The 26109-nt window shown below is 53.4% G+C and overlaps 1 protein-coding gene across 4 annotated transcripts in view; it reads right to left on the reverse strand.

The window, feature by feature from the left end:
- The window catches only part of CRTAC1 (cartilage acidic protein 1), a 134018-nt gene that overhangs the window by 22156 nt on the left and 85753 nt on the right, over nucleotides 1-26109 (reverse strand). For 3 of the 4 annotated variants that reach the window (XM_027112231.1, XM_027112232.1, XM_027112234.1), the window contains exons 4-7: nucleotides 17552-17688; nucleotides 12283-12439; nucleotides 3436-3570; nucleotides 134-279 (exon numbers count right to left, since the gene is read on the reverse strand). In XM_027112231.1, the coding sequence (XP_026968032.1) occupies nucleotides 134-279; nucleotides 3436-3570; nucleotides 12283-12439; nucleotides 17552-17688 (575 nt within the window). The remainder of the gene's footprint in view (nucleotides 1-133; nucleotides 280-3435; nucleotides 3571-12282; nucleotides 12440-17551; nucleotides 17689-26109) is intronic. The other variant, XM_027112233.1, reaches the window with a different exon arrangement.

Genomic DNA, 26109 nt, shown 5'->3' on the forward strand with positions numbered 1-26109 from the left:
ACCTTCCTTGTGGCCACCCCGCCCCCAGGCTCTGCAGAGCCACAAGTCCCTACTCAGCCTGGGGGGGAGGCACAGGCGGGGCTGCAACCCCAAGAGGACAAAGCAGGGGAGCGAGGCAGAGGCTCCTTCTTACCCGGAAGTGCACCTTCCCATGGGCGCTCATCTGCAGATAGAGGCGGTGGGGGCCGTTCCAGTTGCCATAGACGATGTCCACTTTGCCATCACGGTTGAAGTCGGCCAGGGCGACACCTCGCCCGTGCTGGTGGGGGTCATCCACACCTGGGGAGGAAAGGCAGGCGCCCTCAGGGCAGCGCCCCCTGCAGGCTCCACAAACACTCACCTTGCCAGGGCCCCGTGAAGAGCAGCAAGGGAGGGTGAGCCTCATCCTGTCCCGATCTCTCCACAGGGGCAGAAGGTGGGCAGCCACCTGGCTGCAGAGAGGACCAGAGACTTGCCTTCAAGCTGCACTTGCCCAGAAAGTACTATTTTTACTCGTTTTTGGGGCAGCATGGGCTGGGGGAAGGAGACTTGTGGAGATTCTGAGGACTAAAGCCCTCCCCAGCCACCCCTGACACTGGGATACATTAAGTTGATCATCACTCTTTTGCTCAAATTTCAGTGCTTCCCCAGTACTCTTGGGTCAAGTTCAAATTCCTGCCCGGGGAGCACAAGGCCCCTGCCTACCTTATCTGGTCTTTAACTGGTACCACTCTTCCCCCTTCCGCATATGCACCGGCCACCCGGGATTCCTTTCATTTCTCAAATGACCCAAGCTCTTTCCAGCTTCTGGGCTTTTGCTCAAGCTGGTCTCTCCTTCTGGAACGCTCTTGCCAAGGCTCTTGGTTACTTGGCTCCTTGTTTTTCTTCTGCTCCCAGCTGTAATGTCACCTCCTCAAGGAAGCCTTCCCTGACCACTCCCATGAAAATAAGCCCCTCCCACCCACGCTGCTATTCATCCTGACAGCCTCCCATTCTCCTCCATTGAGCTGATCACACGTGCAGTTATGTTCCTTTGTGGGGTCCAGTTTTCCTACTAGACCTTACACTCCATGAAGTGAGGGTCTGTCTTCTTGTTCACCTGTGTTCCCACAGAGTCTATCTCAGTGCTCGTGGTGACCGGGTATTTTTCTGTAAACACTTGCTGAATGAATGAAGAGACATAAATAATTTGACAGAAGGCGACCAGGGACTTTGGTGACAGCAGAGAAAATACAGCACCATGACTAAGAAACGCACAGTGTGCCTTGTGAGATCTGGGAAGAAAGCTTGTGGGTCCAGTGTCACCTGTTTGTGCTGTCCCTGCATCTACCGGTGGTCAGTGGGACTGAGCTGATCCTGGGGGAGGATGGAGGGTGGCTTTGCCCAGAGGGATGGCCTGACCTCCTAGCTGCCCAAGGCAGACATGATCCTTCAGGTCAAGTGCAGAGCTGACAGGCAGTGGAGGCCGGCTCTGAATACCCATGCTGAGTCTTCTGGAGGACAAACTGCCGTTAGTCATCAGGCCCTCAGAGATGGCAGGTGATAGGACAATATGATGGGGGACGGGGATCACAGACCCAGGACACAGCGAGCTCTCGCCAGCTGCAGATACGGAGATCCTGAGGATAGGGGCCAGCAGAAAGCAAGGTGGGACCCCCCTGAGAACCTTGGGGGCTGGGCATCCCCTTGGGGGAGGCGAGGATGGGTGGGGGTGGGGGAGAAGAGGCAGGGAGACCCAGGCTGGAGAAAGAGGGTTTGCAAAGGCATGGGGGCAGCCTCCAACCTCTAGGATGAAATACCCCATTAATTCTCTGCAAAACTCCCCAGCCCGAATGTCGGTGGCCTTCCGTGTTGGCCCATTTCTCTCCTATCTATGAGGCACCCTGACAAGGAGCTGGTTCCCTTTCACGAGAATAATCGGTGCCAGGCTGCACTTCACAGCAGCATCTGTTTGGGTGATGAATGCCCCCTTGACATGTCTCGTTAAACCCCTGCAATCACTCTGACTTTCAATTACGGGCATAGCACCTTTCCTCTCTCCTCCCGTCTGGTACCTTCTCCTACTCCAACTTGCTCGTTTACCTCTGCTTCCGTCTCTTTAACACCTTATCAAATCCTCTAGGTTTTCTCCACCACCACCTCCTCTTCATTTTACGATTTTTCAGCAATGAGAAAATTTGCTGCTGGAACGTTTAACAGGTGAGCTTCATGGGAGGACGGGCCGGGGAGCTGCCTCCTTTTTTAGCTTTGCCCGGGAAGAACAGGGGAGCTGACTGGCTGCAAGGGTGCATTTGTGGGGTGTTCAAAATGGGAACTCCCGGGCAGAGTGCTGGAAGGGCAGGTACTTGTAAGTCACAGAGAATGGATTAGTACCTGCTCAGGAACTGGATGCTAGCCGTCAGCACGAGCTGGCGCTTGGAGGACCTTGGATCTATGTGTCTACACCCCGGCTCACCTCTTCTTCCGGAGGCCGGAGCTCGTCCCTACGCCACCAAGAAGGAGAAATCAAACCTCCCATTCCTTGGCAAGGTGGGGAGGAAGTGGGTGGGGAGAAGTGGCTGAAGGGCAGACTGATTACATCCACATACTTTTATTATGTGTCCCAGTCTTTGCAGACACAGACAGATTATTATAGTGATGTAGGAGCCTGAGTGAGTGGCACATGCAAAGGCAGTGGGAATACAGAGGAGGCAGTGCCAATCTCTGCCAGGCGGCACAGAAAGAGGCAGGAAAGGCTTCACAGATAACACCTAAGCTGAGTGCTGGAGGACAAATAGAAGTTTTGCAGATAGAGAAGGGGGAGAGGGTACTTCAGGTGGAGAGGATTGGCAGGTGCAAAGGTCCTGACGCAGATGATGGATGAACACAAAGGGAGGCAGGGGAGCAGAGCTGGGAGCCTGGAGCACTATTTTTGTGTAGATTTTATTCTGCTTCATATTATAGCTATTCGTTCATTTGTCTGTTTCCTCCTCTAAAATGTCAGTGCCTTGTATGGGCGGGTGGGGGGGTGGGGTAGGGTGATCTTAGCCTTATTCAGGTCAGCGTCCCCAGCTCTTAGCACCAGCCTGGCACTTAGCACAGGTTCAATAAATGGCTATTGGATTGAGTTGCATGTTTAAGATGGATGTGGGGAGAAGAAATGGAGAGAGGCAGCTTAGAGTGGAAACCAGTGCTGAGAGACACAGGCAGGACTCAGAGTTGGCATGGGCCAATCCCAGTCGCTGGAGAATGGATAACAGTCAGGCGTTCCAGACGCTGTCTCCCCAGCCACAAACATCCCCTGCGTCCTGAACCATGGGGATGTGGAATTAAAGGTGACAAGTAACATTTCCCTGTGCGGTGCAGACAACGACTTGTCCCGCTCTCCCTGGGGCCTGTGGGACCTGGAGGGAGCAGGGCAGACCAGAGTCCCCTGTAGGGTGGTGGGGGTCACAGGACAGAGGCTGTTTTACTCACCAGCACTGGCCGCAGCATCCACGAAAGTGCCGTCCCCCTGGTTGTGGAAGAGGAAGTTGGGCCCGTTCTCGTTGTCGCAGAAGATATCTGAGGCACTGCTGCTGAGGATGGGGCCCACGCTTACGCCCCGGCCGCCTGGGAGAGCACAGCGACTCTCACCGAGTGGCAGAAGCAAAGCCCCAGGCCCGCGTGGAGGATGGGGGCCGCCTCGGAGGCCCATGATGCGCTGCTATGGTGATGCCTCGGAAGAGGCAGGGGTGGGGGGCGGGGAGGGGCGGATTCTGACATTCCAGATGCTTCCTGGAGCCCAGATCTGGGCTCAGGGTTCCATAAACCAACGTGGAGGGTGACTGCACTGATGATGAGGCAAGTGAGGAGCAAGATGGAGTTACTTTGTGCCAAAGGAATGATTCCATGAGCTGAGGAACACAGAGGCCACCACACAGAGCCTTCTCTTCCCTTTGGTAGCTGAACTGCACTAATCCTAAACCCATCTCTACCTGCAACATTTTGATCAAGTCACAGATTCCCTGACAGCCCCCAGCCTTACCCTGATCACACATATGCTGGTCGAGATACTGGGTGTGTTCCTGTTCGAAGGACCTAAAGAAACAGGTTCCAGCCACAGGTACAGGGATGCTCACTTTGTTTTGCTTGATGTAGGAAACAAATGCGAGCACCTGCCTGTCCATCAACAGCGACGCAGATGGATTACGGTGCATCCGCATGACGGACTCTTCTGCAGCTACTGAAGAGACTGTGTAGAGCCCCGTGTATTGACTTGGAGGAACGCCCATGACATATCGTTAAATGAAAAAGCAATTCGCCAGGTAATGGTGTTGTGTGATCTTATTTTTATTCTCCAGAAAAAGGAAAACAAATGATACTTCTGAATGTACGTGTTTGTGCAAACTTGTTTCTGAGTTTGGGGAAGAGTGGGGAAGGCCACACTCCGAGCTGTTCGCATTGGCTGCCCTGATGGGGTAGGACTTAGGGAGGGAAGGAGAGACAGTATGTTGGCCTTTTTTGGGAACGTCTGTATCGTTTGGCTTATTGTAACAAGAAGTGCTTCTGTAGTTTGAAAGGAAAAAATCCAATAAGGTGTATATTTTTTTTAAGAAAGCAAGCAAGCCAGCTCTCCGTTAGGGTTTGAAATGCCCAAGATCAATGTGGACATGTCACCAAGTCTAATCTTAAGGTGTCTTGAACAAACCACCCCCAACCAGTGAGTTTCAAACAGAGCCTTGAGAGCCTGCCCTCAGCCTCACTCCTACCCCAGGTATGGTGCAGGAAACAGCCTGACCAGAAGCAGGACATGCATTCTAGTCCCACCTTGGCTTTTTTACAAGTTGTGTGATCTTGGGCAATTTACGTTACCCGTTTAGCCTAGGTTTTTCTCATCTGAAAAATGCAGATAGTGTGACCTGCCTTTTCTATTTCAGGGTTTTTGAGAGGATCAAATGAGGTGAGAAAAATAAGAGGATCAAATGATGGTAAAGGTCTTTGTGAATCCTACAACCTTGCTACTAAGCGCTACACCTGTGCGCTTGTTAGAAATGCAGAATCTCAGGTCCCCACCCACCCAAACAGGACCCCTGGGGGGTTTACGTGCGCAGTAAAGTTTGGAAAGTGCTGCTCTGAAGGGCTGTTCAGTACAATGAGAGCAGTTATTAGAGCACCAGCATGTGATTTTTTTAAAAAGTTAATGAGCACTCAGGCAGACCTGAGTGACACGAAGTCAGGTGCCCTCCCCAGCCCGCTTCTGGACAGGGCAGAGGTTCCCACTGTGCTAATTTGGGATGGAGGTTCTTTTGGTCCCCAGGCTCCTCCCATCCTCTGAGATTTGTCCCTGGAGGAAATCATGAGGCCTTTCTCACCTGTGCAGGTGGAGCTTGCCCACCAGGGGCCGGCTTTGGGGCCAGAGTGGGGCAAATGGCATTGCCGCAGTCATGGTTCTCCTGGTGGGGCTCCTCGTTAACACATCCTGGGCCCTGTGCCCCCGGATTTCTCCCAGGTAATCTAATTAGCTCTCAAGGAGAGCTCAAGCCTCGTGAAAATGGAGCCACTGAAACCACAATACTCCTGGGAGAGCCTTCATTAGGAGAGCCCAGGCGTGGGGCAGGGCAGGAGGCTTTCAGATGCCTTTCTTTTCCTAAGCCATCAGGGAGGGTGCTGGGCTACAACCTGGGCACCTCTTCTGCCCATTCAAAGAGTGCTGCTGAGTGGCTGCTGGCAGCTGTCCCTGCCCTGGTTCTGCCAAACTCCAGCCCAGGATCAGGCTTTGGTGAGAAACCCTCGGTCTTGTCTGGGTCCCCAGCAATTCCAGGTGGGGCTCCGGGACTTGCTGCCATGCAACTCCATCCTTCTTCCACCGCTCCAGCATCCTCCAATTTCCTCTCTGCCTCTGGCTCCCAAGCTGTGACACATTCCCTTCATTTTCTACAAGGCAGGTTATTTCCCTCTTGGACAAATTTCTAAATCTTTCTAATTAACTAATTGGGTTGGGTTGAAGCCTTGCACCATTTGTAACCTGTAATTACTAGAAAATTGCCATGGTAACCACACTACTAATTAGTGACAATTTATTGCCATGGCAACTGGACCATAACAGAGATGTTACCCACACCTCTTTCTTGGCAAGTTTGCTGCACAGTTGGGGAGCAGGTGAGTCGGCAGCCGGGGAGCCAGCCTCTTGGGCACGAGCCCCAGCAGCCTCAGGATGGAGAGCCAAATGGGGGTCTGAGGCAGGGACAGCCAGGTGCCTGCACCCCTCGCTGGGGCCGCAGGGGAAACCCTACTTCCAGGTCCATCATGTTAGCTCTCTTCAAACTAATAAAATCCATCCATCTTAAGTGTAGCCTGACTCTCCCACTCCCTGCCCGGTCCATGACAGAGGCCCCTTATTCTGCAAGTATCTTCTACCTGGACGTTCCCCTCCTCCCCTAGCTCTTCCCCTTAAGTCTCCCTGTCTTCTCTGTTACATCCACCCTGTCTCCTGGCCTCCTAAGGTTTAGCACACACCTTATGGGGCTACTGGGGGCAGTTAGGAACATCTTTATTTAGCCCTGGAAAATGATGTTCCAATAGGGAGTTGAACTCCACTTTACATCAATTAATTCTTTTATACTTGAGGCAAGAACATCCTCCTGGGGGCAAGCAGTTCCCCAGTTGGGGCTGGAGAGGCACACTGGTTGGTAGGAAAGACTGGGGATCAGGATATTCGAGCTGTGTGACCTTGGGCATGTCACTGAACCTTTCCGGCCATCTGGTTTCTCACCTATAACACGAGACTGATAATAATAATAGCCCCTTCCCAGGTTGTCATAAATATTAAGTGAGCTGGTTTTTGGAAGGTACCTTGGAAAGCGTCAGGTGCCACAGAGTCATTAGTGGGACTATTTCCCACCTGTTGGGTGAATAATGTCCCTTTATTTTTCCAGCACTTTCAAGCTTCAAAGGCCTCTTGTTCTGCTGCTGGGTGTGAATGCTGCTCCCTGCCCATCCCTTCCCGAAGGCTTCTCACTCTGTCCACCAGGCGGGGTGGAAGAGGTGGTGACAAGGGAAAATGCTTCCCTATGGCCCCCTCTTCCTCCTGCCACATTCTGACACCCGCTCTGATCCGCTCAGTGGGCCTGAGCCCACAGGGCAGCCCCGCTTACCCTTAAGAACTGCACCCCTAAACCTCTGAACCCCTACACTTGGGAGATGTAGACCCAAGTCCAATCTGGGTGCAGCCAATCCCTCTCTTAGACGGCATCAGGGCAGCCCTCGGGCTTGGAGGTGGGGAAGGGAAAGAGGCTGCAGGGAGCGGGGCGTTTGCATGCTGCGGCAGCTGTACAGCAGAGGGCCCGGGATGAAGAGGCAGGGGATTCGCGGTGCTAAGCAAAAGCCTCCGGGGGCTGCCCGGCCTCTGCACCTTCTCTGGAGGCAGGAACTTGGGAAGTGTGCCCTCCAGGCCTTGGTCTCCCTCCGTGAAGTGGAGGCGGGAGTGAGAAGGTCTGCAAGGCTCCTTCCAGCTCTACTTTTCAGTGCATCCTCCTGGGCCCCTCTACGGTCTGCACCATGGGGGCTCCGCGGCGAGGCTGTCAGACAAGGAACCTGGACCCTGTGGGACTATTCTGCTGATTAATGATTCTAGTGGATGCTAAGGCCTGCAGGTTGCCAAGAACATCTAAGATATCGTAAAAGAATAGCAAAGCACTGGAACATGCAGGGGTGGAGGAATGGACAGTGTATGTGTGTGTGTGTGTGTGTGTGTGTGTGTGTTGGAGAAGGAGGTGTGAGAAGGGCAGGATAACAGCTTAAACTTCCTGAAATTCTGACACAGAATCATACTGTGTTAGGGCTGGTGTTGCTACCCCCGGGTCCTCTGAGAGTGGTCCAGATGCTGGGTGGGGTTCCGAGTGTACTGGTGTGGAGGGTATTAGACAAGGACATTCCCACTCACCCCTAATCCCTCTGGTCTGTCCCTGCAGGACATTGAGGGAGATGGGGAGGCAGGAGGACAGGCTCCATCATTTGTCCACTGGTGGGGATTTTCAAACCTTGGGCACCTGGTGGGTACAGGAGGGAAGTCATTCCTCTCTGTGTGCCCACCCCCCGAGGCAGGGAGGGGGCTGGAAGTAGCTGTCTCACGAGGGAGGGCAGGAAAAGGAGGGGCAGGAATAGCTCCAGTTCAGTCCTGTGTACTAGGTATCATGCACGATTCACCTCACCTCATCATTTTCTAGGTGAGGAAACCGAGGCTCAGGGAGGCATAACTGCAGCCAGCAGGCAATGGATCACAGTTGAAACCACGTCTGAGTGACCCCAGAGCCACTCTCTCCCCACAGCATGCTCTCAAACATTTCTAGTCAAGTTCCCTCTCAGCAGAAGAGGGATCTGTACTCCTGGTAAGGCCCAGAATGGCCAGCCATAGGCTTGACGTTAAAAAAAAACAACTCTCTTGTTTTAGCTGAAGAAAATGTGTACCAAGATTGCATTTGTATTCTATAACATCTGTGTTTGTTTTGAATAAAAAATGATGTCCCTCCCTGTCAATCATCTTATGCTTCTGACACTCCGTGTTTCCTGGGGCTTTGGCGGGCCTGTGGCTGTACTCCCTGGGGGTCCCGGGCCCTGGCTGAGGAGCCTGTCACTCTAGCCCTGCCTGTCCCCAGCTGACAGGTCTGGCTGCACGCCCACTGAAAGGCCAGCACTGCCTGGGAACCTGGGAGACTCTGAGGCCCCCACTCTGCCGCCCCGGGTCACCTCTCTGGAGCGGCTGGTAGGGGTCCTCCAGAAGGCCTCAGCTGGGCTGTAGGCATCTCTGTCTCCTCCATTTACTTCCTGTAAATCAGATCTGCCCTCTGTTTTGTTCTACACTGCTCCCAGCCAACAGCAAAACTCCTCACCCAATATCATAAATCCACCTTCATTTTCTTTCCAAATTTCTTCTAAGTCTTCTTTAATCACCACCTTGCAACCTGGACAGATGCTCCCTAAAAGGGTGAGGCCAAATTGCAGAGCTCCTGGGGAGGGAGTAGAGGCCAGGGCGAGACAGGGTCCAGAGTGAAGAAGGGAAGAGAGATGGATTCCAGTGGGAACAGGGCTGAAGATGCCCACGCCTGTGCCCAGGACTGGAGGACATGCCAGGAGACACATGCAGAATACCTCCAGGGCAGGGGTTAGCCCTGCTTGCTTTGTGCTTCCCCCTGGGCTCCCTACACCCAGGAGATGCCCAGCAGAGGGTCCTGGCATCCTTCCTTCAGAACCTCAGAGGAGGGTGTTGATGTCTGCTACACTTGGTGGGTACTGCCTGTGTGCTAGGCCCTGTGCCAGGCATGCTCTATGTTTATCTCCTTTAATACCCCCCATTTTTCAGGTGAGAAAACTGAGGCCCAGAGAGGTTAATAAGTTGCCCACTGCTGCCTGGGAGGGAGGACATGGTGGAGGCAGGATCTGCACCCAGTACTCTGGCTCCAGATCCTGTCCACTTAGCAGCTCTGCTCGACGGCTAGTTCAAGGTCCTCAGAGAGCCTATGGGATGTTCCTGAGATCATTCGGGGCCAGAGAGGCAGTGCAAACTTTTTGGTCCCCACCTTCCCCCACCTTGAGTTCCTGCCTGGCTCTCTCATGGGGAGAACTAGTTCTCAGGATTCCCATGTAGGGCAGTTCAGGCTCCAAGAGGCTGCAGGCAGCGGGGGTCTTGGAGAACCAGGAACCATGGGGGAGTGGCCTTCCCTCTGCTCAACTCTGCACCAGCAGCTCTGGCTGCGCCGCCCTCCAGGGGCCCTCGAGTCCCCCGAGAGCGGGCGCGCTGGCCGCTAGATGGCACTGTAGACCCAGTAGAGCGGCGGCCGCAGGCAGAATCCCGAGTCCGGACGACATGCCTCCCCTCCTCCTCCCGCGGAGCCGGACAGCCCGGTGCGGGCTTCGCCATTGCCCGGCCTGCAGACAGGTATGCCCAGGCCAACCCACTGCTACCCTGAGCAGCCCAGGCCAGGCAGCTGTTTCAGGCAAAAAAACAAAATCAAAAACAAAAAACCGGGAGCCGCAATTAAAGTCCAGAGGGCCAGTCCCGGGGGCTGAGTTTTCGGTGGTCGGGCCCCTTCCTCTTTCACCAACCCCTTCTGTCTTGCAGGCTGGAGCAGGATTCTCAAGCTGGAGGTCATCAGAAAGGTCAGCTGGTTGTGGCAGTTTAGGCATCAGGGGCCGGGGCTCTAAGTGCTAGTTTCTCTGCAAACCTCCTGTGTGACCTTGGGCAAGTGTCTTCTCCTCTCTGGACCTGGATTTGTTCTTTTGCAAACAGGAGGTTCTCCAGGGTCTGTCTGGCAGATGGGTGTTGTGTGCCTTGGCTCCGGGGACCTGACTGCACATCTGGCCATGGCTTGCTTCCCTCACTGCCTGCGTCTCTCCCCACTCCCCAGGCCCCAGGCACCAGCCTGGAGCTGAGCACTGGCCACGTGGCAGAGCCTCGGCAGTCAGGCCCTTACATTGGGGTCCATTCCTGGGGCTCAGGAGGTTGCTCTGGGCTAGTTTTCCAGCCATATGTCCATGTGTTGTGAACAGAGTGACGACGGGGGCTGCAAGGTAGCGTTGCGGGGTTTGGAGGGCAGGGAAAGGGTGGGCTGGGAAGGCGGGCAGACAGAATAGTAACTTGGTGGGCCAAATAGGTTCTTGTCAGCCAAATGGCTTTTGGAAGTCTGCAACGCTGCTCTAACATGTCCTCTGGGCGTGCCAGCTGCCCCGGCCTGCCTGCATGCTCCACGGAAGCTGCTGTTCCTTCCTTGAGCTGCCCCGTCCTTCCAGCACAGCCTGGCACAGTTGGCCGGTGCCCCTATCCCCACCCTGTGCTCCTCAGCGGTCTCCTCTTGGTCCCCTCCTTCCCCGTCCCTGGTTCCTGCCAGCCCTTCTGCCAGCCCCACCAGCGTGAACAGTGTCCCCTATATGCTCACACCCAGCCTTCTGAATTCTTTGATTCTGTGTATAACCCTCGCTCCCAGACCTTGCCTCCCTTCCAGCTCATCATTTTCAAGTGCTTCATCTCCCCAGTCTCCCCTCCTTCTCCTGCAGATCAAGGCACTTAATTGCCAAACCAGCCCAGTGCATAGAACTGAGAACTGTTCAGAAAAATTGTCTGCACAAGTCGAGGCTGATGCTCCTGCATGTTTATTCCTTTTCCCAGGCAAACATGGTTTATTACTGACATTCAGCCTCTCTGCTGCACGTTCCCAGGCAGAGCTCTCGCGCATTCTGATGGAGCTGAGCTGTGCAAACTGTTTTATTGTCTAGCCGTTTGTTCCCACAAACTTTGTCAGACAGGTCAACATCAATCTTTCCCGCTCACTGAGGAGGAGAGCTGGCTGGCGAAAGGCATGGTGAACTCGCGAGAGGCTGTGGCAACCCTTCTGGGTAGGGCTTTGAGACGATGCCGCCACCCGGGTGTCTGGCGGCAGGGGCATGGCCCAAATGACCCTTCAAGGATCCTTCCAGCCCCCAAATTTGGATCCAGGCCAGCTGCCACTTGGAATTCTGTAGTGTAAATTGGGATGGATATACCGGGAAGGTCAACCACTGAGGGAATTTCTACACCCAAAGTGCAGGTTGGGTGTGAGTGAGGCCAGAGTTCACGTGAGAAGCCGTGTACACCTCTGGCTTCCTGATTTTTGGCGCCCCAGACGGGAACTGGATTGCTCTGCCATCAGCAGTCTATTGGCAGATGATCAGAGTTTAGTCAGCAGCCGTGCTGGAATTAGAAAAACAGCCTTCCCTAGAACAATCTCCCTGTCAGAGACTCTGACAATAGGTCCCCCATCCAGAAAGATGTGCGGGGAGCGTGACTTCAAAAAAAGTGCTGGAGAGGTTTTGGAACAAGAACACAATTCTTCGAGCTCAGTTATCTGAGACGGGACCCAGCTGCAGGTTAGGGATTTAGCGCTCACTTCCTGGCCGCTTATGTGCAGGTAAATAATTTTACCTGCTGTTTGGCAATAAAGAAGGCTTTAAATCTCGGCCTCTGTGACTTGTCAGTTTTCTCCTACAGAACCTGTTCACCCATCATTCGGGTTACAGCAGGGAATGGGGCAAGAGGTTCCAAGGAGAGGATGATGTGGTGATGTTCTTGGCTGTCTGACGTCACCCACTGCCCCCCCCAAAAGCCCACCCCTGCCAGATGTCTCATCATCTGGAGAGGTCGCGTGGGAAGAAGCCGTCTATGGGTGGTGGGATGGAATAAAGCCTTCATCCTCCCTCCCCAGAGACACAAACCCACCCTCTCCGGTGGTCTCTGATGTATTAGACTCAGCCTTGCGGGGTTCCAGCCCCCAGCCCCTCCAGCTCACAGCCCCCCCATGTCACTCCGCCTACCTGTGTATTTGCTGACCCCAGCCTCAGCAGCGACGTCTCTGAGCGCCAGAATGCCCCGGGAGAGGTCACTGGCCTCCGGATCCATTTCAATGAGGGCGTCAGGGCCCACATTACCGTAGGCGTAATTGGCGATGTAGATGGAGTAGCGTCCGGAGCCCTGAGGAGGAAGGGAAGGAGGGTAGTTGAGCAGGACCACGGCGCGGGGTCGGGGGGCGGGGGGCCCAGAGAGCAGCTCCCCCGCTCCTCTCGCAGGACCATAGCTCTTTCACAGGTTCGGCCTCTGCTCCCGGGGTCTGGCGTGCGTGACCTTGCACGACACAACTCCAGAGGTGCTTTTCATAGAGGCTACGAAGCGCACGACACCCCCAGAGTCCTACAGCAAAGCGGCCCCGCTTTTCCTTCCATCCTGTTCCAGAAGAACATCCCTCCCTCTCCTCCACAACCACCTTTTTATAGACAGTTTTCTAATGTGCCTTCTCCTCCAGCTGAGCTCTCTCCAGCTGCCAGCCGGGGTAGCTGCTCAATAAATATTTGCTGATTGATTGATCTACCAATTCCCATTATTCTCAGTCTCGCTCTCCCATTCTAGCTCGCTCCAGCCAAGATGACAAGCAAATTCGTGAGCCATCTCCCTGCCCCACCTCCACCCTGTACTTCTTCACTCCTCCACTTGGGTAGCTCGATAGGCTCAGCTACGCCAGGCTCCTCCTTCCCACTTCCACCCCCTTGTTTTTCCCACGTTACCAGAAAGAAATAGTATATTGCTCCTGCCTTTATAACACTGTCTCAAATATGTATGTATATTTTCCCCTTTGCATCCAGGAGAAGCCCTGGGCACCAGCTCCTCCTTGCTGTAGGCATTCTCTTCTCTAGTCCAAGACACAGCTGATGAAAGATTCTTTCCTGCCTGTTATTATAATGGTGTTTCTTCAATGGATACCTTCTTTCCCCCAAGAGATCCACACAATTTCTCAATCAGTTTTCTAGCTTTCCTCTTATCCCTTGCAGCATTTCCCTCCAATTAATCAGACAGTACATATTTCTTGAGCTCTAATGATGTGCAAGGTGCTGGGGTATAAATGTACTTAAGACCAAGTCTTTGTCCTTAGGTTGCTTATAGTCTAGTTTAAAGGAAGCTGACAAGGACCTGCTGTATAGCACAGGGAACTATACTCAGTATTTTGTAATAACCTATAAGAGAAAAGAATCTAAAAAACATAGGTATATATGTATGTATAATTGAATCACTTTGCTGTACACCTGAAACTAGCACAACATTGTAAACCGACTATACTTTAAAAGTAAAAAAAAAAAAAAAAAAAACAACGAAGGAAGCTATAAACACAAAACAACCCAGGAAAAACAGCTGAATTTAAGGCAGCAAAGTGTGCTCTGTCACCACCTCTTCTCAGCCCTCTTTGCTTTCCTCTATTTCCCGTCCAATGGTCCCATGACAGCCCCTCTCACCTAACTGGTCACTTTATCCCTTCTTTGGGACCATTTTCTTTGGGGAAACTGATTAGGAGACACTTGGGTCTAACAGGTGGGTGAAGCCAAGGAAGGAGTTCAGGGTCTCCTGGCGGAAGCAGGTGCATCAGCAATTACATGTCTGATTGAGTGTGTACAGGGTTTCCTGGGTGCACAGAAGAGGGGCTCTTAACCCAGAGGAAGGGCACCTCGCCATGGGGAGTTCAGAAAAGGCTTTCTAAGAGAAGTCTTGGCCAGGTGAAGTGGAGGGGAAAGAACCTTCCAGGCAGAGATGAGACAGAGAGTGATGAATGTCGGGAAGCCACAAACAGTTCGTTCAATGCTGTCAGAATGTACAAAGCAAGGCGGGGCCTGTGGGGGGAGGACGCTGGAGAAGGTGGCCAACCTGTTCTGTAAAGACTTCTCGGCCCCTTCATTTTTGGTTCCCTGAGTCTCTAGCCTGCTATCTGGGAACCGATGCTTTACAAGTCTTTTTACTCAAAGTGGTCCCTGGACCAGCAGCATCCGTGTCACCTGGGAGCGTGTTAGAAATACAGACTCTCAGGCCCCAGCCCAGACCTGCTGAATCAGAACCTGCATTGCCACAAGATCCCCAGTGATCCCTACACAAAAATGAACTTTGAGTTGCACTGCGTTACAACATGGTTTTGTGATTAGGGGAGAACTTTGAAAGGTTCTTGCCCATCACAGGAGCTTGGTATATGTGTGTGGAATGGCTGGATGAAGAGAGAATGAATGGGGCCAAAGGGGAAAGTGCACCACCACTGTGACGCTTCCTGACCGTACCAGCTGTTAGCAATCTCATCGACAAATGGGCAATTAAGCCCAGATGAACTGAAATGCACTCTGCTAGAAATTAGGATATTTATAAAATTCATTTATACCTAGTTCCTTACTTCAGTGTATTGGGTTGACAGAAAAACATAGATGTGTTACAGTTATAGAAGACTGAAGAAATTCACATGTGAACTTGACCCAGTAATTCTGGGAGGGGGAGCTGGTTCCAGGGGAAGGAAGGTGTTTCTGCAGCTTTGCGTCAAGGGCAGTGGGTCTCACCCTGTAGCCAACCTCAGAATCACCTGGGGGGCTTATGAAAACATGGATGCTGGGTCCTATCCCCAGAGTTTCTGATTCAGGAAGCCCCAAGAATCTGCATTTCTAACAAGTTCCCAGGTGAAGCTGGTGCTGCTGTTTCAGGAACCACACTTTGAGAACCACTGGTCTGGGGCTGTCAGTCTGGATCCTAGTCACAGCTCTGTCCCAACTGGCTCTGTGCCCTTGGGCAGGTCCCTCACCCACTTTGGCCGTATCTCCTCACGTGTTAAGTGGGAATCATAACCCCCCTGCTTCCTGGCAGGGCTGCTGAGAAGATGAAGTGAGACAACGCATGTGAAAGGTCTTTGAAAAGATAAAAATGCTATATAAACATGAGGCAGAATCATTATCGATCAGGGAACGCTTCTTGTAAGAGATCGGCTTTGAGCTGGATCCAGAAAGGTGGATGAGTGATGAGGCACCTGAAGATGAAGGGCAGAGGTGTTCCGGGTTTGGGACAGAGAACGGATGAGGGCTGCGAGGGGAGCGGGAGAGAACGGCACACCTAGGGGTTGAGGCTATTACCTGGTGCGAAGCTGTCAAGCTTTAGCATAATTCAGAGTCACCTTTGGGCCCAGTTGAAACCAAGGCTGTGGGGCCCCACCCCCAGGGGTTCTGACTGGTAGGTCTGGAGGGTGGAGTGGGGTAGGACCTGAGAATTAGCATTTCTAACAATGCTGATGCTGCTAGTCTGGAGCAGGTATGCTAACAGGCCCCAGGTAGGGGTTGTGGGACTGAGGAAGGAGTAGGTCAAACGTTGTAATAGAACCTGGGGTTAGGAATGTGTGTCTGACACGGGTTTACCCGGAGGCAGGGCAGCAGGGAGGTGAAGGCATCTGATTATTTTCAGCCAGGCAGGGCTCAGTTCCTGCCTTTGCCTGCCGCTTACTGTGGTGACCAAGGTCAAGTAGCTTACTGCTAGAAGCCTTAGTTTCCCTACCTGTAAAATGGGGATAACGATAACATGTACCTCATAGGCTTACTTTGAGGATTCAATGAGATGGTACGTGGAAACCACTTAGCACAGAGCTTGGCATGTGGCCAGTTTAACAAGCGTTAGCTATTATAATATTATTATTGTCTTTGTTATGTTAATATTATATTCTTAACGTTATGATTGCTCTTGTATTTTCCCATACCACACTGCATCCCTGTCTCTCAACTTCCACACCGGCATTGACCTCTCCACAGTTCTCAGGCCTCAGGGGTTGCCAAGGTGGTGGCTGGATGCAGCAAGTAGCCCCTCTCCTGGCGGCAGACCAGCTGTGTGGGCGTTTTCTAGTTCCCTGAGGCTGGGCCTGAGTAGGGAGTGAGCAAGCCACTAAGTGCCCGCCTCCTGTGCTTCTCTTTTTGCACTTCACGTGGCGCCCCCCTCCTGTGGTTAAGTGCGTTGGTGTTCAGATGACCTTGTTAGGACACAGCGAGTCTCTTTGTGATTAACCTTCAGGCCCTCCCACCAGTGCTGAGAAGATTCCTGCCTTAGCCGAGTGTGGCAGTCCTGGTCCTGAAGGGGTGAGACAGGAAGCCAGGAGGAGACACGGGAAGAGGCCTGGCAGCAGCGCGGCCAGGCCTGGAGCCCCCCAGAACCCCCAGTCCCCGGAACGGCTCGCTGAGCTGCCTCCCGGTTTCCTCCCACCAGGCAGGGCCAAGTGTGGCTTCACAGCCCGGCCTGGTGCTCTTCCCGGCACCAGCTTGATAAGAAATAAGTATTTATACCTGGCACCTGCCTTCTCCCAAGGCCTGGAGGCCCCCGCTGTGAAGATCACGCTGAATGCCCAGTCCCCTCAGTGCCATATCAGTCCCCATCTCAGTCCCGAAAGAGTTGGCCCCCTTGTGCCTGTCCCCAGAACGGGGGCCAGAGATGCTCCCATGGAAGCTGGGCAGCAGCTGGGTCCCTGACTTAGTGAGGACTGTTTTGTAAAGCCAGGGAGGGGGCGGCAGGGAAGCAGGTGACAGGCGGGATAAATCACCTCCACTCCACGCTCTGGCTCTGGCTGGTTGGCCGGGATGCACGCCCGGGGTGGGGGGTGGGCGCCCCACAGGGCAGATGGCTGCAGCTGCTCCTGCCCTCGCCACTTGGCCTTTCTACCCCACACTCCGAGTTGAGCACCTGTGTGCCGGGTGGACTAGCCGGGCGGACTAGCCGGGCGGGAAAGGATTGATGGAGCTATGGGTTAACTAAAGTACTTGTAATTCAGGCAACCCTCCACTCACCCACCCACGAGCCACTTTGCTTGTGCCTTCACTTGTTCCATAAGTACTTATGGGGGAGAAGGCCTGATGGTGCAATGCCTGGCACATAGTAGGCACTTCGTAAATAAGAGTTGAATAAACGAATGAATGAGCACAAGGTTCAGAGCTGAGAGAGTCTGATTCATGTCCGAGCCACACCACCAATCTGTTTTGGGTCCTCAGACAGGTCCCTGCTCCAAGCTGGGGCTCAGTGCCCTCCTCTGCCCAGTGGACACAACGATGACAGCCCCTGGTTGCTGGAAAGGCCTCGGGGGAGAAAGGATGTGAAAGTATGTTAGCACCTACTACGCGTAAGGCCCTGCGGGAGCGGCCTTGGGCTCTGCCCTCGGGAGCCATGCTCTGTCCGGGGACGTCTGCCTGGGTCTCCCCTCCTGGCCGACACATTGCTGTGTGCCCCCCTTCTCCCCAGGCCCCCATGTACCCCTGGACTCACCCTCCTGTCCACGCAGGCCACAGAGCGCCCGGCAAAGAGGCTGGCCACGCCGCGGGCCACGTTGACCTCGTCACTCAGGACGTCTTCCCAGCGGTTATTGCGGAACTTGAACAACTTGTCCGTGTACGTGGCCACCCCTGGAGAGAGGAGGGAAGGGAGGGCTGGTGGCCGGTGCGGCACCTACCGCAGGGGCTGGGGCCACAGGTGAACGGGTCGCCTGCGGCACGGTGAGCGCTTAGGCAGCTGCGACCCCTCTCCTGGGGACACGCAGGGATTCTCAGTTGAGAGAAGAGACTCTGAGGCTTATGAAAATGGTCGGCCCAGCCCTCAGGAACTTGGGAGGCCGTGTGCCCACTCCTGGGCGCTGAGCTGACCCTCAACACGGGGTTTTGGGGCCTGGAGCTGACCCGGGATCTCGCGGTCTGCACTGCGCTCCTGCCGCACCACGAGCACGACCCTGGGATTGCCAGTATTTCACGCCCAAACTCAACCAAGGACGTCTCTTTCTCCAGGAGCTGCCGCCCACATTCTCTGCTGAACCACAGGACCTGATTTGGGTCTCAGAAGAAATGGTCCGGGCTGGCGGGTGGGCCTCTAAGTCAAAATCGAGGAAGGGGCTGGAAGTTGAGCTCTGACAGGTGTGTCACCAACACTCCAGGAAAACTGGATGGCAGTGGGGTCGGCACTCCGACGGGGTGAGGGTTTGTGGAGAGGCAATGGGTGCAGCCTGAGGGGAGCAGGTGACGGTCAGGAACTCGGGGTTTAGAGTAAACGGGACTGAGTCTCAGGCTGGGTTCTACCGAGGTTCTACTTCTGGGCTCTAGGTGTTGACTTCGGGCAAGTCTGAGCCTCAGTGTCCTTACTGGAAATGGGGACAATAACAGCTGCATTCCAGCTTAATTCAAGGGGTAAATGAGGTGATGCCCCTGAAAGAGTTAGCACGGCGCCGCCCATCCCCCAAGGGGTTGGAGGTCGATTATTCCCGTTCATAGACAGGGGGACCCTGTGAGGTGCTTCCAGGACCTCAGCTCTGCACTGCAGGGGTGCGGTGAGAGTGAGTGTGGGGAGAGTGAGTGTAAGAGTGAGTGTGAGGATAAGTGTGTGAAAGTGAGTGTGTGGGAATGCACAGGAGTGAGTGGGTGGGTGAGAGAGAATGTGAGTAAAAATGAGTGTGAGTGTGAGATCGAGTGTAAGAATGAGTGTGAGAGTGAGTGGATGAGTGTGAGTGTGTGCGGGTGAGGGCTGTGCACAGGAGGCTCCTCAGGTGGTTCCACTTGGGAGAGGACCAAGGGTGTGCTCTCCGAGTGGCCTCACACAGGCACCTCCTAAGACCCCGGGGACACACAGGGGCTGGCGTATCGTCTGTGGGGCCTGGAGCTGGCCTTCGGGATGCTCCCCAGATTCCAGGGAGCTGGCACGGGGGCAGAGCTGTGCCACTCTGCCTGGCCCTCCCGGCGGCGCAGAGGAGGAGGGGAAGGCCCTTTCCCAGCAGAGCGGAAGGCAGATCCAGAGGCCCTGCCGGCGTCTATGGGGCGGGGCTTGGGCTGAGGAGCCGCAGCTGGGGTCTGCACAGAGCTGCCTGGCTTGGGAGGGTGGCCCACGGGGGCCGCTGAGCAGCCTGATCTGGACAGAAGCGCAGGTGCCGGCTCAGAGGGCCTGAGCCTGTGTCCAGCTCTGACTCCTGTTTGCTCGGGGCTTTGGCCGGTTCCTTATCCTCTCCGCAGCCTCGGTTTCCTCATCTGGGAGTTGGGGGTAACGGCTGTGCCTCCTCCCTCCCAGCATCGCTGTGGGAACTGCAGGGGAAAACTCTGGGGCCCCGGGTCAGCACGCGGGGACTGTCCTCTGGCCGCTCTGTGCCACCCCGGGCTCCCGGGCCCTCGTCGCAATCCCCGGGGACCAGATGTGTCTAGAGATTGAGATTTTTTTCCTTTCACGTGTCAGAAAGGTAACACAGTGCATACACCGTTTATTACATAACACCCCCATCAGGGACTGGGGCAGCACCCTGTAATTAAACACATTAATATTTCTGCAGTGAAATATACAAACAGTCACACTAGGTGGGATAAATATAGCCCATAAATAGCTCACGTCAGCTCAGGACAGGTTTTGCTCTCAATTCACTTTCCCACGAACTTAAAAAAAGCACTTGAGGTTTTCAGAGCGTTCTGGATTTCAGGACTGCGGAAAAGGGACTGTGGACTGAGACTGCCATCCTCATGCCTGTTCCCGAGGCAGTGGCAGCCTTGTCATCGCCTTCTGATGCCTGGGGGGCCTCCGAGGACGGCACTGCAGGCTTCCGGGTGCCCAGCTTTCACAACAGCGAGCAACCCTTGCCCTTCTCTGTCAAACCAGGGCCTCTTCAGACAGTACCTCCAGCTCGTCTAGTCCCACCTGAAATCCTGAGGTTAAACTCTACCAAAGCTTAGCCTAGGTGAGACAGCAGCTGCGGGCAGCTGGGGCTCTGCAGAGCTCTGATGGGCACCTCTGCATTCAGCGGGAGAAATTTCTCAAGCCGCCGAGTTCCTGCCTCAGCTAGACAAGAGGAAAAAACGAGCCCAGGGTGACTCTCTACCCCTCTCTTTGCCTCATCACCCCCAATTCCCCCTGCCCACATTTCCCAGCATTTCCTAAAGTGTGCTTTGTGGAACCCTGGTCTCTGCCAGCTGCCTGGAGAAAAGATTTCGTGATCGTCTGTGTTCAGGAAAGACTGCACCTTCCATCCACCCTTGGAGATTCTCAGTGGACATCAGTCTATCGAAACTTTGAAAAGTCCTGCAATAAATCACGGGCTTAATTTGACCTGAGCCAGCCTTTCCCAAACACACTCGGCCATGGAACCCCTTTTTGCAGCTCACCTGTCAGCATCCGGCAGAACTAGCCTTGTTCTTAGCAAACTGCTGCACGGGGGTGTCGACTTCGGGCCACGTTCTGGGCTTTGTGGCCGGAGGGGTTAGGGCGCCACGTACTGTTAGCCTCTTCCCCCCTTCCAGCCTCCTGACTTCTGAGCTGACCAGGGACGCCCAGAAGAATAAACTAAGGTAGAATGTGCAGCAGTGATGCACAGCCTTGTAGATCATAAACGGGAACGGCAAAATCAATGGCAGCCCTTCTGCAGGCAGAGGCCTGGAGGCCTGGGCGACAGGAGGGATGGGAGCCTGTGATTTAGGAAGAGCAAACGCTCTGGCAGCTGCAACCTGGGTAATTAGGTGTGTCAGGAAGACAGATAAACAGTGAGCTGTGTGGGTCGATGGCACTGGCAATAAACACCCAGCACTGGCCCCTGGCCCATGTCAGCGTGTAATCCCACCTTCTGGCTCCTTGTAGCTGCACTCTGCCCTGGGGCCCCTCACTGAGTCGGGGGCAGCAGCTCGGGAAGAAGAGAGGCTGTTAGTTGTAGGAGAGAGGGGCTCTCCCAAGTCCCTGGGGGTGACTCCTACAGCCCGGAGGCCTGGGAGAAACAGGGCATTCAAGGGCAGGGTAGGGGGCTCTGGAGGTCACGGCCCCTCTGAGAGGCACATCTGAGGACTTCCATTCCCACCCAGACTTCGGCATGTTGGCATTAAGGGAGCATTGAAGGTCTCAGAGCTCAGTGGAACCAGCAGTTGTCGCCAGATGGCCAGTTGAGAAGGCCAAGTGGAGGAGGCTCAGGGGCCCACCACTCCCTGCTGGGTGCTGGGGGAGGCCTCATGGAAGTAGGAGTCTCAGTCCCTCACTCAGGGCACTAACAGTTCATTTGATGACAGGAGGGATGGGCAGAGGCGATGCCATGGGACTGCGGTAAAACTAATACTACTTCACATTCCTACGGAGCTTTCTACGTGCCAGGCGCTTCACACACATTCACTCACTAACCCTCGCCACAAGCCCACAAGGTAGGTACTATTTTCAGGACCAATTTACAGATGAAGGACCTGAGGCACAAGAGGCAAGGGGACTTGCCTATGATCCCCCAACTAGCAGAGCCCCGCAGAGACAACAGGACAGTACATCACGGAGATGCTGTGAAATCAGGCCACAGTGATCAGGGAGGGCTTCGTGACAGAGGAGGCACCTGAACCAAAGCATCAGAGTAACAACAGCACGGCTCCAGCGTGCAGAGCACTTAGGATAACCAGGCTCTGCGTGAAGCACTTCTTCTTGTTTTTTTACAATCATCATCTTGCCTAAACCCCTCAGGCACCTTGAAAGGTGGTGTAGCCCCATTTTACAGATGGAGAAATTGAGGGGCAGAGAGGTTAAGTCAGTTGCCCAAGAGCCAGTGGGTGGTGGAGACAGAGTCAAACCCAGGTCTTTCTGACTCCAAAGCCTGTGCTTCTGAGCACTCACTCCACTGCCCGTTAGGCAGAGAGGAGGGGCGGTGCTAAGGCCAGGCGGGGAAGCATCGGCAAAGGCACAGAGGGGACACTGAGTTTGCCTAGAGGGGAGGGTTTGTGCAGGTGCAGGAGGAACAGCATGGCAGGCCAGGAGATAGCCACTAATCCAGCACTGAGGGTGAAGGAGCCACGGGTGGTTTCTGATCTGGGGAAGACAGTGTTTCTGGAAGATTCACCTGGCAGTGGAGTGAGGTGTGGGCTAACAGTGGGGAAAATGAAGTGGGGAGGCCGCTTCTGGAGTAGCTCAGGCACGATCCCGGGTGACGCTACAGGGAAAGTGGGGAAGCAGCTCTGGGTGCCGGAGGCTGGAGAAGGAGGGGCGGGAGGGCGTGGCGGATCAGAGCCCGTCCACAGTGCGGGGTTAGTGATGGAAGCAGGGACATTGGGCCAGCCGAGGGTGGAAGCAGGAGCTTGGCCTTTGAGGGGATCATAAGGTCGCCGAGAAGGCATGCCCAAGGGCTTGCTGGCCACGAGGGATGGCAGGTTGCAGAGCAGTGAGGCTGGAGCTGGGGCGGAAGGGAAAGACCAGTCTTTCTTCCTTCTCAATCTTTCTTCTTCCATCCCAGGGAGAAGAGAGAAATCCGATGAACCTCTGCCGAGTGCATGACCCACATTAGCTCAGTTGGTCCTCTCCACAGTCGCATCAGGAAGATAGATTCTTTGTTTTACAGAGAGAAATTGGGCTCAGAGGATTGAACCGTTTACCTAATGCACAGCTGTTGTTAAGTGGCAATGCCGAGCCTCCAACTAGGGTCTGACTGCAAAGCCCCCCACCACATATTAAAGAGCTGGGCAGGTTATGGAGAACAGTAAGGAGATTCCTTAAAAAACTAAAAATAGAGCTACCATATGACCTAGCAATCCCACTCCTGGGCATATATCCAGACAAAACCATAATTCGAAAGGATGCATGCACTCTGATGTTCACTGCAGCTCTATTTACAAAAGCCAGGACATGGAAGCAACCTAAATGTCCATAGACAGAGGAATGGATAAAGAAGATGTGGTACATATATACAATGGAATATTACTCAGCCATAAAAAGCAATGAAATAATGCCATTTGCAGAGACATGGATGGACCTAGAGATTGTCATACAGAGTGAAGTAAGTCAGAAAGAGACAAATATCATATAATATCGCTTATATGTGGAATCTGGAAAATGGCACAGATGAACTTATTTGCAAAGCAGAAATAGAGACACAGATGTAGAAAACAAACTTATGGTTACCAAAGGGGGAAGAGGGTGTGGGGGATGAATTGGGAGATTGGGATTGACATATATACACTACTATATATGAAATAGATAACTAATGAGAACACACTATATAGCAGAGGGAACTCTACTCAATGCTCTGTGGTGACCTAAATGGGAAGGCAGTCTAAAAAAGAGGGGATGTATGTATATGTATAACTGATTCACTTTGCTGCACAGCAGACACTAAAAATAAGTAAATAAATAGCTGGGCGGGGGCTGGTGGAGGGCAGTCCTGGCTCCCGAGGAACCGCATTTTCTGTTAGGACCGAGGACATGGATTTCAGGGCTCCGTGCTCTTCATGATGCTGCTTGGACAGCCTCATCCCATCCTTGCTTCTTCTGGGGCCATGTGGGAATGAGGCACAGTGGGGATGGGGGCGGGGAGGCTGAGCAGTTCATGCGCTCGTCTCCCCAAATGGGATCATGCTGGGGGAGCCGAAAATCTGGGCCTTGTGTCCAAGGGAAACATGGCTGGAGATCAGGGACCCTAGGATCCATTTTAGGGCTTAGAGGATCCTAGGAAAAGAGGGCGGAGCCTCAGGGTTAGTGCATGTCAGGCTTTACCAGGCACAGGAAGTCCTGGCCATCCTGGTAAAATGCAGATTCTGGTCTAGTCAGTCTGGGGTGGGGCCTGAGATTCGGCAAATTTATGAGCTTCCAGCTGTTGCCAGTGCTGGGCTGCGAAAGCTGCTTTGAGAAGCGAGGTGTAGAGCATCTGGGCGCAGCAGGACTGGGCCTGAGTGAAGAGCTGTGGACAGTGGGCGCCCTCTCAAGGCAGACTCATTTGCTGGGGGGGGGGCAGAAGAGCCTGGAAGTGCAAGGCGCCCCCGATTTCCGTTCTTCTCTCTGGCACAGTGACTGAAGCCTCCTCTCTGAGAGGTTACAAAAGCCCTGCTGAAGGCCTAAGTATAATATGGAGCTCAGAAGCCATCCGAGAAAAGAGTCATAAATCCAAGTTCATAAAAGGAAAAATGTTCTGCACTGCAAAACCCACCATGAGCGAAGACAAAAGAAAAATGACAAACAAGAGGAAACTATATGCAACTTGTATGACAGACAGAGGGCTGGTTTCCCTAATTTATAAAGAGGTGTTACAAATCAGTACGAAGAAGGCTGATAATCAATAGAAAAAAGAGACTCAAATATAAAAAAAATGTTCAGTCTCACTCATTTTAAGAAAAATTAAAACTACACTTAGATCCCAATTTTTTTCCTATCAGATTAGCAAATATTTTAAAAAATGATGACATGTATTGGTGAGACTATTGGGGTGGGAAAGGCTCACTGGTATCAGGGCTGATAGGGGTGTAATTAGGACTGTCCCTTTGAAGGACATGCCATGCCTAGCAAAACTACCCCTGTATATTCCTTTGATGCAGCAATTCCATTTCTATGAACTTACCTTACAGATACAGCTGGAATTGTGGAGAATGGCATGTTGTACAAGCTTATTCATTCGGTGGCACTGTTTGCAAGCAATCTAACTATTCGTCAACAGAGGCCAATTCAACAAATGGCAAATCTATACAACGGAGTACTATACAGCCATAAAAAGAATGCGAAAGCTCTCTGTGTGCTGCTGTGAAATACCGTCCAAAGCTGATTGTTAAACAAAAAAGTAAGGGGCAGTACTGTGAACAGAGCGTGCTACTATTTGTGTAGAAAGGGAGGGAGGTATGTGTAGATTGAAGATGGCGGAGGGTCAGTGACCATCCTGCTGAACTGAATGAGTTAATAAATAAGGTAGGGTGTGGGGCTCACAGTCCACAGTGACCCATTCAGCACCACACTCCTACTACCCCAGGCCAGGTCACGCGGGCAGGAGAGCTCAGGGCCACGCGGAGCAGCAGCTGGAGTAGCCAGCGCAGGAACTCTGAGGGATGGGCTCTGGGCAGGAGCTGCAGGAGGTCCTGGGTTCCTGGATGTGGAGGGGGTGTTGGAGCGGGCCTCTTGTCCGCCTTTGTCCTGCACACACCCCTACCTGGTTTTTTACAGAGTAGTGTTGCCTGAAACACACTGGCTAGTACTCTTCCAGGTCAGTTAAGCTGTACGCTGCTTTCCTGCTCCAGGCCTCTCGGGATTGTGGTCAGTCTTCCTCTGTTCCCTCCCTCTTACTACTTTCCGGTTCTTAACCCTTGAGCTGTGCCTACCCGATACCCTCATCTGTGTGGTGTCTTATTTACATGATGGTCCTTTTCTCTTTCTACTCCAAGAGTCTCTCTCTTCAAGCGGCCAGGAGGGAGGCCTGTGGCCCCTCCATCCAGGACGTTTCTAAAGTCTCTGCCTTTCTTCAAGCCACAGAATTATGACAGCCATTGCTTAGAGAGCATGGATTAGGTCCTAGACACCATAATAAGTACTTTTCGTTCATTATCTCAGCTGTTCATTCAAATATATATATTAAATGTTTATGGGCTTCCCTGGTGGTGCAGTGGTTAAGACTCCGCCTGCCAATGCAGGGGACACGGGTTCAAGCCCTGGTCGGGGAAGATCCCACATGTCGCGTAGCAACTAAGCCTGTGAGCCACAACTACTGAGCCCGCGAGCCACAACTACTGAGCCCGCGTGCCACAACTACTGAAGCCCGCGCGCCTAGAGCCTATGCTCCGCAATAAGAGAAGCCACCGCAATGAGAAGCCCATGCACCGTAACGAAGCCCCTGCTCGCTGCAACTAGATAAAGCCCGTGCGCAGCAACGAAGACCCAACACAGCCAAAATAAATAAATAAATAAAAATTAAAAAAATGTTTACTAAGTGACATAAGTATTTCTTTGGTCCTAGAGATACAACAGAAAACAAGACAAAGTTTCTGTCCCCATGGTGTTTAGCAGAAGAGTAGAAGAGATGAACAACAAACAAATATATAACATATTTTCAGACAGCAGTAAGTGCTCTGAAGAGAAATAAAGCCAGTTAAGGGCAT

The sequence above is a fragment of the Aethalodelphis obliquidens genome, unplaced genomic scaffold (assembly GCF_003676395.1).
Source record: "Aethalodelphis obliquidens isolate GAN/ISIS:26980383/991018 unplaced genomic scaffold, ASM367639v1 scaffold11, whole genome shotgun sequence".
NCBI lineage: Eukaryota > Metazoa > Chordata > Mammalia > Artiodactyla > Delphinidae > Aethalodelphis > Aethalodelphis obliquidens.